The 14,063-nt window shown below is 39.1% G+C and overlaps 2 protein-coding genes across 5 annotated transcripts; both read right to left on the bottom strand.

Annotated features, from left to right (window-relative positions):
• Nucleotides 1-26: 26 nt before the first annotated feature.
• Nucleotides 27-2,876, bottom strand: LOC128894369 (splicing factor 3B subunit 2). The gene is made up of 4 exons (XM_054156056.1): nucleotides 2,826-2,876; nucleotides 2,641-2,726; nucleotides 369-2,477; nucleotides 27-300 (listed from the first exon to the last, which is right to left on the bottom strand). The coding sequence occupies exons 2-4, from the start codon at nucleotides 2,662-2,664 to the stop codon at nucleotides 232-234; spliced, it is 2,202 nt and encodes a 733-aa protein (XP_054012031.1). The 5' UTR covers nucleotides 2,665-2,726; nucleotides 2,826-2,876; the 3' UTR covers nucleotides 27-231.
• A 766-nt stretch (nucleotides 2,877-3,642) lies between these two features.
• Nucleotides 3,643-13,468, bottom strand: LOC128894039 (metastasis-associated protein MTA3-like). 4 transcript variants are annotated; one of them, XM_054155441.1, is made up of 13 exons: nucleotides 12,749-13,463; nucleotides 11,677-11,744; nucleotides 11,421-11,514; nucleotides 8,732-8,914; nucleotides 7,234-7,485; nucleotides 6,866-7,137; nucleotides 6,586-6,774; nucleotides 6,094-6,516; nucleotides 5,407-6,007; nucleotides 5,193-5,340; nucleotides 5,077-5,108; nucleotides 4,642-4,900; nucleotides 3,643-4,553 (listed from the first exon to the last, which is right to left on the bottom strand). In XM_054155441.1, the coding sequence occupies exons 1-13, from the start codon at nucleotides 12,861-12,863 to the stop codon at nucleotides 4,415-4,417; spliced, it is 2,775 nt and encodes a 924-aa protein (XP_054011416.1). In that variant the 5' UTR covers nucleotides 12,864-13,463; the 3' UTR covers nucleotides 3,643-4,414. The 4 variants fall into 4 exon arrangements, with proteins under 4 accessions (XP_054011416.1, XP_054011417.1, XP_054011418.1 ...); XM_054155442.1 differs by lacking the exon at nucleotides 5,077-5,108 and having other exon boundaries at nucleotides 5,191-5,340; nucleotides 12,749-13,462; XM_054155443.1 differs by lacking the exon at nucleotides 8,732-8,914 and having other exon boundaries at nucleotides 12,749-13,462.
• Between the last annotated feature and the right edge of the window lie 595 nt (nucleotides 13,469-14,063).

Genomic DNA, 14,063 nt, shown 5'->3' with positions numbered 1-14,063 from the left:
TCAACAAAGTGAGTAAAACACAGCTGTTATCTTTGTTAAGAATTAATATATATATTTTTAATATATATTACATTACAGTATGAAACCAAATTCGATACATTTTTTAAAACTATGAAATCCGAAATAATATCGTACTTTGATGACAATGATCCGTTATGCAAAAAATCTTGAATATGTAGTATTGGCTCGTTAAAGTAATTTTTGTTTGTGTAATGTGTCTGTTTATTATACTTAAAATTTAAATTCCTTATATTTTTTAGAAGTTTTCGAATCTTGACCTTGTTGACGCTTACGTTTACTCTGTAAAGATAAATTATTGTAATCAATGGAGTTATTAATATATTAAATATATAATATTTAATACTCACTTTTTGTCGTTGGACATGATCCTGAAGCATGTCTGATAAGTCTTCTCTTCTTAAATGAGCTTGTCGCGATCGCATAGTTTCCTCGTACCGTGACGCCATTGCTTCAGAGTCTAGATCCAATTCACTTGGATCTAACGCTAATTCCACTGCACCGTCTTTCTCTGTTCTGCCATCAGAGGTTGTCCCACTTACTCCACGACGTGCAGCGATTACGGATGGAGGTGCTTGACCTCCTGCTGCACCAGTCATATCGTATACATGCGTGCTACCCATCATGCTTGCTCCAAGTCCTTCCGTTCGCCGCTCTTGCAAAACAGTATACAGAGCAGGTGTATCGCCTCCTTCCATTTCGCTCTCAATTTTCTTCTTTCTTAATTCTATAGTTTCTGGAGTTTCTAATCCTGCGGGGATCGATGTTATTCCACTTGGTGTTATCAAGCCTTCCGCGCCGGGTGTAACCAAACCGCTTGCATCTCCATCCCCATCTTTTCCTTCCCCTTCGCCCTCTCCGCCTTCTTCTGCGTCTTCGTCTTCGTCTTCCTCTCCAGAAGATTCTGACTCAGGTTCACCCCACATACCCCTGTCTATTTCTTCGTCCATAGCGTCTCCGCCAGGAGTACGAGATATACCAAATACATCTCCATACAATGGCCTACCAGTTTCATCTACAGGAGGCTTTCCCCATCCACCAGCGTGATAACCAAACGCGCATCCTTCTGGGATCGGTGCATTCAAGCCAGGTATTTTTAAATTGGGATAACTCGGTGGTGGTCCATAACGTTGCATAGCGATTAACCACGGTGGCGGTACCTTGTGACAATTAGGTCCCACTGGCATACCAAGAGCAGTGCGCAGCTCGTCTGATAATTCTCCAGGTTTTTTTTCTTTCAATCGGGTCTCGAATTCTTTGCCTTCGTAATATAGATCGCCGTGAATGGTCATGCGAGGTTTCGTTTGCCACTTGAAAAACGCGTCGTGCAGTTTCTGATAATCGATATCTATTTTACCAAGTTTGGGCCTTGCTCTTTCCCTCATTTTAGCTTTCAATGTGCGCGTGTCGTCCCGTTCTTGAAGACTCGCCCTCATTTCTGTGATACCCGTGCGTTTTATAAAATCTGGTAGATCAAATGGATGCTTCTCTATACCGCGTTTCCCCTGTAGATATTTCCTCTTAAAACACCAATGTCTCGGTACAGGTACCGTATTACGATGGGCTTTGAGTTGTACAAGAAGTTTTGGATCTCTAGCGGTAACATCGTGCATTTCCACTACATCAGGGCGTCCTACGAGCTGCTTTAACTCCGCAACACTCAAACGTGTTAGCCTCTTCAATTTTCTTTTAGAAAGACGAGGAGCACCGTTTTCTCCAGTTCCTTGTTGCTGTTGTTGTTGATTTCCATCGTCATCAAAATCATCCAGTGGCAGTACTTTGCTGGGTGCAGTTCCAGTTGTTTGTAAATTGGATACTGGTGGGTACTGTCCTATTGGTTCACCTTTATCTGCTTCAGTAAGCTTAGGTTCGGGTTCGGTCAATTTAAATGCCTCGAAAATTCTCGCAAACTGACGATACATCGGCTCTAACTCGTTAACGCTCGGAATTTCCTGAATGTACTCAATTTCTGGCAAATCTTTAGGTTTCGCATTCTCTATATTGTCCTTCTTATTTTCTGTTTCTTTCCCCATTATGTGCTTCTTCCTTTTCTTCTTCTTCTTCTTTTTGATTTTAGTTACCTTCCCATCCATCTTCTCTGTTGTTGTTTCAGGTTCAAGTATAACATCATCTAACTGAGATACATCATCCCCTATAGTTTCGTGATTAGGTGATTTTCCTAAGGAAACTATGTCATTAGGGTCTGCTCCTACTTCTTTAGCTCTTTCCGTTTTAAAAGCAAGAGCTTGCTCCAAAGCTGCTGGTAATTTCATTGAGTCACTGTCAGATTCCCGTCCACCATCATCAGATGAATTTTGATTCTGTAATTCGCTTGGCGGACTCACTTTTAAGCTCAATAAACTGGGTAACATTTTAGGAAGTTCCATTCCAGGAACTCCATGATTACTGTTTGGAGGCATACTCATCATAGGTGGCATTTGATGAGGCATTTGTTGATTCTGTGTTTAAAATTAATAAATTAATGTGTGATTAAATAGTTAAAATTTACGAAACTACCGCTGCACATAACGAAGTATATTAATATTTCACGTATACTTCGATATGATAGAAATTGCGAAATAAATCACATATTTTTCTAGCTTAAATGAAAACAAAACTAACCTCACTTCCTGGCATATTCTCCATATTATTTTCTTCTATCCATATATTATCTCGATTAGTATATTAAAATGTTTATTTATCTGCAACTTTAAAAGAATCTTTTATGAGAGGGAGAAGAAACTTCACTCCACATTGTTCAACATTTAAATGTTGCACTACAAATAATACATAAAACACTACTTTACCTTTGTCATGAACATTGAAGTACACATATAGAAAGTAAACATTGTCGAGAGTATAAACTAAAGTACAAAGACAGGAAACTTCAAAGACGTAATGAGACCTTATTCAATTATAGTTCTATAGGTGAAATATCCTTTAAACATTTGTGTATTTACACGTCCATGTATTATTTTTGACTACTACGTTATATAGTATGAATTGTTTGCATAACTAATTCAAATTACGCGCGTTTTCAGTTGAATTAAAAGCCATCTACCGTTGAATAGATGGAACTAATTTTCGGAATTTGGTCAGCGCCTCTATCGGGAAAACGCCCAAGTTTGTCCTCAATTAGTTCCTCTTTTTACTGTTAGAAGGCGCTATTTATATGTTTTTTACCGCATTATGGTAATTTATCAATAAAACCAAGTAAATGGCGCCATCTACCAGTAAAAAGAGGAACTAATTGAGGACAAACTTGGGCGTTTTCCCGATAGAGGCGCTGACCAAATTCCGAAAATTAGTTCCATCTATTCAACGGTAGATGGCTTTTAATTCAACTGAAAACGCGCGTAATTTGAATTAGTTATGCAAACAATTCATATTATATAACGTAGGAGTCTAAAACAATATATATGCACGTGTGCATCCTTAAAATGTTTAAATGTTTAAAGGACATTTCACTTATATCATTTTATATAGAACTGTAGTTTATACTTCAATGTTTATGAAAAAGGTAAAGTTGTATTTTATGTATTAGTGCAGTGCAATATACTTGTACAACGTATTGTAATAAGATAGTTAAGAATGAAAGGGAAAAAGGACCAGTATATTCTTCCACTTATGCTTATGTTTATTTATTAATTGTTGCGACGGAAGTCATCAAACTTGAAAATTTAATAAAAATATTCACAATGAGCATTCTTTCTTTCTTTCTCCCGTACGTTCATATCCGTTCTCACCCTCTTTCACACACTCTCTTGCGCTCTCTCTCGCATTCGTCTCTGTTACGCGCACGGCCGTAACATTTTTCGTGAGCTGATGCGCATGGTATGGGCCAATTTAACCGACGTAGAACTCGTGTCCAGCACTCGTTGGACACTTGTGTGTTGTCTGGCTATGCATTTATGAATGTGTGGTATGATGTATATGTACATTCAATTATTAATAATTATTATTAATAACAACAATAATTAATTAATACGAATAGAAAATCATGTTTCACGGCGAATGACTTGATTCTTTATCTTCAATTTTTTCTATTTTTTTTTATTTTTTTTTTTATTTTTTTTTTAAAGATTCGATGAATGTTCGTTCCAGAGTAATCGCTTCTCATTGTCCATACGAGTGAAGTATGTTTCAGCGATGTCAATGCAATACGCAAATTCGGTTAAGCGAGGCCTTCAGTTTCGGCGAATTACTGTTTCGAAAATTATTGAAAAAATTTCGAACAGTGATTAGTCCTTGCTCAACGTCAGAGCTGCCAATGACAATACATAAAGCTGGGATATCTTCACTGTGGTCACTCTGGCATTAAAATTACAATAACAGCATGATTTCCTCATAGCAAACCGACGTACTATCAGTTTGCCGGATTGATTGTATCGTTAATTCAGTCCAAGATGACGACCATATCATCACCGCGCACCGCTCTTTGTGGATGAGGTGGATGTAAAGGTACTTGTAATCTACGCCACGGTTTGCGCGCTGCTCTTCGAAGTTCTACAGATGAGAGGGTTCTTCTAAGTCTTCTACAAAAAACCAATAACACGATAAAATTGTAAGTTTGCGAAACAGCATGTATTGCGTCGTAGAAAAAAAATGTGTCGAGACACTAACTTGATCTGATTCGAAGCGCGGAAATAAACATCATCGGGTGCGTCCATCCATGAAATAACTTGTTTACGTGCATTACTTCTAGACAATGGAGGGCCGTGAGGCAAGGTATGTGGGTGAGCGGCTCTTCCATTTAAAGGTGGTGCTAATGGAAGAACAGGAGGTGCAGTGTGTTCCAAAGCGTGCTTTGGATGCAGCTGCTGAGAATGGTGAGCTCTTTTTGCAGGTGGTCCACCAGGGAGCCCCGCACTTAGGGCAATACCTACAAAAAATCAGGAACTTCATACCAATATTCGAACAAAAGTGTAGATAATTTCATGGTGATATAAAATTATTAAACCGATGTTGTGCATTCCTATGGAACAAATTAATTTAACAACGCTGGTTATTTTTTTTTTTTGCCGTGTATTTAAACTCATAGACACTGAATTATTTTACCTTCATCCCAATCCACATCAGAGTAGAAGCCAGTAAACAGAGATCACATTCAGTACTAGGACTTGGGACTTAATCGCTTTAATAGATTAATAATTACATGATCCTGAAACTTACCATCTGATCCGTTGATTTCGTCGAACGGAGGTCTTGTGCGTTTCAGTATTGTTTGTTGCGTCTGCATAGCAGGTTGTGGCTGAGGCGGAGTTACTGGCAACCTATCCACTTCCGATTTATTTGGTACCCTTTCGTACAAAAGGCTTCCATCTGCAACCGCGTGAATCGATGAGCATAAAGAATTTATATTTTTATATTCAACAATCGGTTACATACCTGGTGCTTTCGGCGGTTTAGGGAAAGACACCCGATCAGGTTCTTTTCGTTGTGCTGGTGCCGTAAGAGCTAACCAATCCCAATCACCGGGTTGCCGTGGAGCGGGATGATCCCCTAAACGTGTTGCTATGTCGGTGACGCGTGGACGAGGTCGAGGTCTCACAGCCCGTGCTAAAATACGTAACTCCGCAGGACTTTTTGATGTCAATTGAGGAGAGGCGCAAAGATGTCGCAGTGGCGCTGCGTTTATAGGCTGATGAGGTGCTCGGGCTGCATGTCGTGTACGTAACTGTGCTGCGCACAGTCTCCGTGCAGCTCGCGCCAAAGCTGAAGTACGCAAATAAAATGCGGAACGCGTTTTCATCACAGGTCTAGGAGATCCGCCGCCGCCGCCTCCACTTGCTCCGCTTCCACGTAAATCAACGCCATGAGCGCTTGCATAATGGCGACTTAGATGTGCTTTGAGCTTGAATTCTTTACCACATGAAGGAATACTACATCGATGTGGTCTGTGAGCACCGCAAATTCCTTTACTTTCCTCGTCTGAGCCTGTACCGCCTCGTTTTCTTTCCAAATCAACATCATCGATGCGCGACGGAACCTGGAGACACCATCCATAAGTAAAATATCTTTATGATAGACATCAACTTTTGCACTAATTAGGAAATGTATCTAATTTAGATGTACCTTAAGACCCCCGTACTTCTTCCAATACGTCCAACATGACTGACACAGACGACACTGCATATGTGATGGGCCCCAAGCATACCATTGCGGGCTTTGCATAACTTGACAACTTTCACACGGCTTACCACCAACTCCGACCATTAATATTCCAGTATTATCAGTCGCCGTGTTACCATTGCTATTGCCATTGAGAACACTAGTTGGTTTTCCGTTACTGTTACTATTACTATTACCAAGAGGTACAATAGTTGCTGCAGTAGGTGCAGTCGTAGGTGGCGCGTTCTTATTATAATTTGGTATATAAACCTGTTTAAGTTTACTTTCAGCTTCTACAGCTTTTACCCTCTTTTGTTGTACGTATCTATCCGTTGTCTTCCACATGTAATAATATTCGATAACGTTTTTTAACGTTTTCCATGGTAACTAAAATACAATATTCGTTAAGATTAAACAATCGATAAGCGAGGAATAAACCAAACAATAGACACTTACAAAGTCTTGACGAATATCGGCGAAATCTTTTCCGTATTTATCAAGGGCTTCTTCGAAAAGATTAGCTTCGGATGCGCTCCATTCTTCCATTTCGTCTCTGCATAATACTGGACCAGTGCTCGGCACCAAAGACGACATTGCTTTTGCAACATCGTAATTGTGCCGATGCAAAGTATCCATTGCATGAAACTACAAGTACAAACAGAAATCAGCGATAATCTTTTATACGCAGAAGCATGTAATTTGTAAAGCAATGATATAATGATATAATGATATTTACAAGAGTAATGTCCCTTGATGCAGCTGCTGCAGACATATGTAAAGAGGGCTGCTTAACTGAAGACGAACAGTCTAAAGCTCTTGCGAATGTGCCTACGGATCTACTGACAACGAGGAATTGATCAATCTGACGGTCTGTTAGCGAATGCCGCGGTGTCCAAACCAAAGTTTCTAAATCCTGTAACCTACGAGGATCCGATTCCCTTTCAGCAGGTGTGAACGGAGATGGCGCTATACCATCAGCTTGATATCTACTGCCTACTCTAATTTCGCCTGTAATATTGTGTTTATTAGAATTAAAGTATAGAGAGTAAAAGAGTAAACGATAAGTAATTGTAGTATTTAATATTTTCTGATGCCGATAAATACCTTTGTCAGCGAGCAAAGTGCGCTGAGCAGGATCGAATACTAAGCAATAAAAGAAAGAATCCTCTTTGTTTAGATAGCTTAGTAAAGATTCCGTTTCATTTAACAAAGTTACACAGCATTTGCCTCTTATGTGTGTAGCCGGCATTGTTTCCACCTGACGCGATAGAAATAGTTCTCTGTGCTTCATTTGATGACGTTGTTTAGAACTTAATTCTGTAACTCCTCCGGCACCTACCACACTCTCTTCCATCCCTGCGTATGAACAATTTAAATTAAATTATATCTCGTTATCGTAACGTTCGAACCGATGTTAGGAGAAAGCATAAATGAAAACAAATATTTTACTTAAAGGCGAATAAAACGAAAGAAACTGCAAACACTTGATACGTATGAAAATTCTTGGACAATTTCATTATTTATTGCGACATAAACCAACAGAATTTAACACTCAAAATAGGATTACTTATGACTTCGATTAGATATTTCAGATTGTTCATGCAGTTTTGGTCTTCGATTCATTTGTTTTTTTTCTTTCCTTTCTTTTCTTCGATATACATAAATTAAATGTAAATGAAACGCAGGAATGTGGCAGAATCAATTAAAACTTACAACACTGAACTAAAAATATCAGCAAGAGCGGGCAACAAAAAACGGAAATGAAAGCGATATTAAGTGATACACTATCTATCATAACAAAAATGAAATTAATTCACGAAGGAATGTAAATTGTTTAAAGAAGCCTCAGATTACTAAAGAATTATCATTTTGTGCGGCGGGATTTTTTTAAATGATAAGATGATCGATCCGGATGAAATTGTTTTAATGAGCATGAACGTGAATTTTATGCACCAGAAATTGAACAGATCGTTGCGATGATCTTTCGAGAAAATAATCTACCGAAAATGATAAAAATCATACAAAGAACAATGAAAATGATAATGACGGTGTATTGTCACAATGTGCGGGTCATAAAGTTTCACATTTATTGAGAAACAAACAAACCCCTTCCAACGTAACTCAAAAGAAGAGGTCATAGTTAAACCGAATTTATTGTCTCTTTGGCCTTACAGTGAAAAAACCTAGGCTTCTGGCATTCACCAAGATTACAAAGATTTTTATAAATCCCGCCGCTAGATCATTAGCCTTGCATCATCACTGGCTTCTATATGAGACTAATGAGACAATCAAAAGGTGCACATTATAGAGTACTTACTCATGAATCCCTGTACAGTAACTCGTATTTTTTAATGGAATCAAATAATTGGAAGAATGCAAGGGAAATGCTTGCAGTCAAAGCTACCACGTTTAGTACCAATTTCTATACGATGACTGTTTATAAAAGAACGTAAAGCAACCATTTAGTAACGTATCGACAACCAAGGAGAATATATTATTTTTAACGTGAAATTTGATTACGTGTATGTTCTCATAAAAATGGTACACGTAAATTACTCAGATTCATTTATAAGGGGCACCTTTCAATCGACTGCTCACTCACCATGAGGCTCTTGGGCCTCTGATAATGGGGCCTTCAGCCATCCACCCTTCCCGCCCCCTTTGTTCATCACTTTGGGCCCGATCCCATCTTTACTAGTCATTTCCTTAGTAGTATCTGGATTCTCGAGTTTCTGACTCTGTGTGCTTGCAGGGGAATCTGACCTCTGCTGCTCCGCGCTTGCCACTGTAATTTGTACCATAAAACCCACTCTACTATTTCACATTTTTATTTCGTACTTTCTTTAATGGAACATTAAAACATGCTTGTTACGTTTTCTATTCGAAGAGAACTCGATACTTGTACACGTAAAATATTATACACATCCATCGATCCATTGAATGGCATTATTGATTATAATTTCTGATTACGGAATGGTATAAACAACAATTTTGATTCTGTCAACAAATTCCAGACACGTTTCTATTTACAACTGCATTATACTTGCGTGGTTCAGACGTGTAATATTTAAATCACTGTCGACAACCTTGTTCGTTATTCGAATACGTTGTATACATATATCGATGACATTTATAATTATATTAATTTGTTAAGATATTCGTCTTTTTTTTTTTTTTTTTTTCATTCACTTATTTATACTACATTAATATACGTATTTGTATCATTTGCGATGGGTATATGAGAAACAGCACAGAGTACACCATATTATACAGTGAAAATGATATCGATTGCAACAGTAGTTGTGCATTACTCTTGCAAAGGAAAAACCCTTTTTAGTGAATCGTCGAGTGGATGATGTTTAAAAGCCCCCTCCCCCCTACTCTACCCTACTCTCTAAAATGACGAGTACAATCCAAACGTTCTCGTTACAGATTTTTTGTCAAACTTGAAATCGTCGTTAACGAGAAGGTAAGATAAGAAAAAGATCCGGGGGGCAACATGCGATACCTAGAATATGTTCTTGGTGTAAACTTTGTTCATACATTCGACGCGTAAAAATGTAGACACCCGACAAGACAAAGATTCGTACAATTTTTTTCGTGAAATTCGAGGTACAGAAGAGCAAAGTACAGAAATGGTAGAGGAAGGGGAGAGAACCCGATTCGAAGCAAATACCGGCGGACGGACATAGAGCCACGAGCAGAGAGAAACAGAACGGTAGAGCGTGCATTCGCGTACACGTACGTACGTACCGTACATATATACACGGTAAAAGAAGAGAAGGGAGGGAAAGAGAAGCGGGGGAGAGTAAATGCTTAAAACGAAGATGGCTAGTGGGCCCCACACCATTTTCGCCCAGGCACACACGCGTATGTGTGCGTTCCTGTTTTCTCTCTGCCCGTTATTCGTATATGACTATGTGCTCGGTTATCGTGTACGTTCTATCGGTGTTCTTACGGGTCTGTGTCCGAGTACACGTAACACACATACCCGACCAACCCCTGCGTCAGTCATTCATTTAGTTCAGGGTGGCGGGAGGCAAGGTGGGGTGGGGTGGTGTGGGGTACTCGGGCGAGAGAGGTAGAAAGAGGTGGAGGAGGTGGTGGGCTAGCGGGTGCACCACCCCCGACCCACCCCCTGCAGATCGATACAACCCCCGTTCCACCCCTCTGCCACCCCCAACTTTACTTATTATACATTCCCACCCCCAAATCCCCGCGTCTCATTATCTTTGCCACTGCAAAGGAAAAATCGAGAAAGGTTCGCAGCACACGTACATGTGCCCTCGCACACATCTATGTACTATACGTACATATCTATACGGACGTGTAAATATATCCACAATACACGTATACATATATCTATATAAATGTATATACAACGAGATATGTAAAACCGAGCCAACTTTTTACCGAGAGATGCGTTATTTTTCTGTACGTGATGAAACATATTGAAGTGTGTCGCCTTTCACGCGAACGCAAGTTTATCCTGGCACCGAGGTCTTTGAACTTCTATTCGAGTGTTGTATATATGTACCGGAACGTTGAAAAATCAAGTAATGGATCGGTAAAATTGCATTTTTATCCGTGCAACATCAAACATTTTTTTTTAAGAGCGAATGCTCGCTGTTAGCGTGGCTAATTTGCGATTTCGCTTGGACCATTTTTTAATGATTTACGTTCGAGCAATGCGAAGAATAGCGCACAGAAACGATCGGAACGCATTTCATAAACGGTAACGGTCGCGGGTCGTTGCATGTAGCGAACTTTTTTTTTTTTTTTTTTTTTTCGAATTTTTCATTGTTGGTCGGTTTGCGTGTATGCAACGTGAAACAACATCGGCCGAGTTCGTAAAAAATTGAGGTACTAAGGTGATCTTTCGCGCTATACGAGAGGAACGTTTCAGTTTTCTTCATCTGTAGATGACTATCGATCTCGTACCGTAACGCGAAGCAACATAAATGACATTACTCTCGTATGTACAATACATTAATATTACTATTCAATCGCCTAAACATTACTGTTTCCAGGTAGATGGTCAAAGTATCGGGTCTCATAAATTTCTTCTAATGAAATGGATGTTCTTTTATTTAAAAAAAAAAAAAAAAAAAGAAAAAAATGTTCAAATCTCAAAGAACCATGTAAAATAAAGTTTCTCGAGTATTTGTTCATTAGCAAAATTGATAACAAGCAAATACCGTGATACTTCCAATAAAGGATTGAACGGTTGTAATATTTTATAGATAAAGTATGAGGACCATAGTTTGTACAACAATATAAATTTCACTTACATTGATGTTTATCTGCAAGCATGATTAATGTAGATGGTAAATCCCTCCGCCTGAAGAAGCACATGACTTTTGCTTCAACATTTCCACTTGCCGTCTAAAATGACAAATTAGATGTATTTATGGAAAAACCACGAGAACATGATGTAATGTATGACATAAAATGTAAATACATTTGGACTTGATAAAGACTCGAATTTCAAATTATGGAACATTGCAGAATTTTTATTTAGTTCAATTCAAAGAAATATATTCTTACCTTGTTCAATTCTTCTATCCTTCTAATCTGGTAGGGAGATGTGGAAGATGTTTCGAAATATACGTAATCTACAAATTAAAAAAGGAATTATTTATTTAGCGAACTTTTAAGTTAGATGAGAAATCTGTTTAATTATACTGTAAATGCAATGCATCAATAATATCAATACGCGCGTACGCGTATATATATATATATATATATATATACTACCGCGTGTATGTATATATATATATATATATATGTGTGTATGTATATACACGCGGTAGTATATTTATAATTCAGTAAAAGAAAATTTGATTACTATAAATAAGTGGTATTACTTTGAGGCAACGTTTCGATGTGATATATATATATATTTATTTATATATACATATATGTATACACATTTCGCATGAATATGTAAATAATGATATCGCTACTACGAGAGATACATACGACATGAGAGAAAATATCGGAAAGTTTCATAAACTACGTATCGAAAGCTGGCAGGCATTGCAAAATAAAAATACAGCATTATTATTAACTAATAATAATTAAATAGCGAATTCGTGAATTTTTTTTAATAGTCGAGCGTGCGTAGAAAGGACGCTAGAGAATTAAATATCCTTTTCGATGTCGGTGTAATATGGGGGGAATGAGAAATATTATTCGATATAAATAAATGACTCTATGGATCATTGGCACGAAAGTGAAAAGAATGAAAAAAAAAAAAAAGAACATGACTCGTGATCGACAAACAAAAAATCGAAGGGAAACGTAATATCGAATTTTAATGATTGGGATTCATCGTGTAAAAAATTAGCATGACCTGGACGAAGGGCGCGAGAGTGGGGTAAGAGGGAGTAGAAGGAAAGCAGACTATAGGACGCTATATAAGAGAGAGCGGGGAGGAAGACGGGAGATCCAGATGAAGAGAGGAAAGTCGAGGGGCCGAGCGCGGGTAAAACGTAGATACAGGGGACGCCATCGCGATCACCATTTGCAAACATTAATTTCTCGGGGTTAATTAAAGCTGCGTCCGAGACTCGACGCGTGGCCATCAGCCGGCGGAATGTGTATGCGGTTACTTTACCTCCCACCCGGTACATGTTGGCCGTCATGTTGCTGGCGTCCTGTGTGGCCCCGAGAGCGAAATTAGCGTTCTCGTGGTTACCGTGGTTCTCGTGGTATTCGGCCGGCATCGGCATGAAGGCTTTTTGTCCTCCAACTACACGAATTTATTAGCCGACACTTCCCCACTTGTCCGCGGAGTCAACACTTCGCGGTATCACTCCATCGTGTTTGTTTGTCCCTCGATCGACGAAAAAAAAAAAAAGTATCGCGCTTGCTATCCTATATATCGTGCTCGCACCGACCCGTTCCCGCCTATAATGTGACACTGAACGATCCTCGTGTATGCATACAAGACGCGTGAAAGTCCCACACTCGATTCGGCTCACGTGTCCGTTACCGTGACGAACATCGTCAGTGGCCGTTGCACCGTTCATACGGGAACACCGCCATTTTCATTTTGCCGAGCGGGCTACATATACGACCAGGCAAAACTGCCTGCTCCCCTCTACCGGAGCTCGGTTCGCTCGCTTTCCTCCAAACCCGCGTGCATTCGAAACTCCACTGAGACATACGATCACGATTTTTACGCGATCGTTCGTTCGTTACGGCGGAAACGCGAGAACCTACTTTTACGAATTTTCGGTAGAAAACGGCGCGATCGGAACGTTACAACCCGGTCAACGAATACCACAAAACAAGGCCACGAATCGGATACTACCAAGACGACGATTGCGCGGTCTCGAGAGCGTCTGCGTACCCTATCGAGAAGTGGGGATAACCAGACACGATGGAGTGCCAATTTTTCGGCGCATTCGCAAATCGACCGCGAAATTTAAATACTTCTTTTCGATTTTTCTTACGAACATTGCATCGTTCAACAAATGATAATATTTCACTCAATTTACGATATGCACCGAGTACATATATCGTATATTCAACGAAAATTTCTTCGATAAAAGAGATCGAGATATACACTTTTCGATATCTACGATAGCATTTCATCGATTGCAAATAGCTACGGCACTGTGAAGCAGAGACAAGTCGAGCAATGGCCGTAGAGCGGCAAAATACCGTACACAAGTTCCAAGCTATTTTTTCGACTTATTCGAATTAAATATTGTTCTTACGCGTACTCTGGGCGTCATTCAAAAATCGTAAAATTTAATAAAAATACACATCGATATATTTAGACTATTCCTCTCTATTTGTTACATTAAAGTCTTTTTACCATTTTTTTTAATTTTTATGGATTCGTGTGGAGGAGAGACGTTACAAGGATCACAGAACTACAGATTTTCTTCGAATTTACATACACTTACGATAAAAGACAATAA

This window comes from Hylaeus anthracinus, unplaced genomic scaffold, assembly GCF_026225885.1.
Source record: "Hylaeus anthracinus isolate JK02 unplaced genomic scaffold, UHH_iyHylAnth1.0_haploid 3, whole genome shotgun sequence".
Classification (NCBI taxonomy): domain Eukaryota; kingdom Metazoa; phylum Arthropoda; class Insecta; order Hymenoptera; family Colletidae; genus Hylaeus; species Hylaeus anthracinus.
The sequence above is the reverse complement of the archived record's forward strand: the minus strand, read 5'-3'. Positions and strand labels throughout refer to the sequence as shown.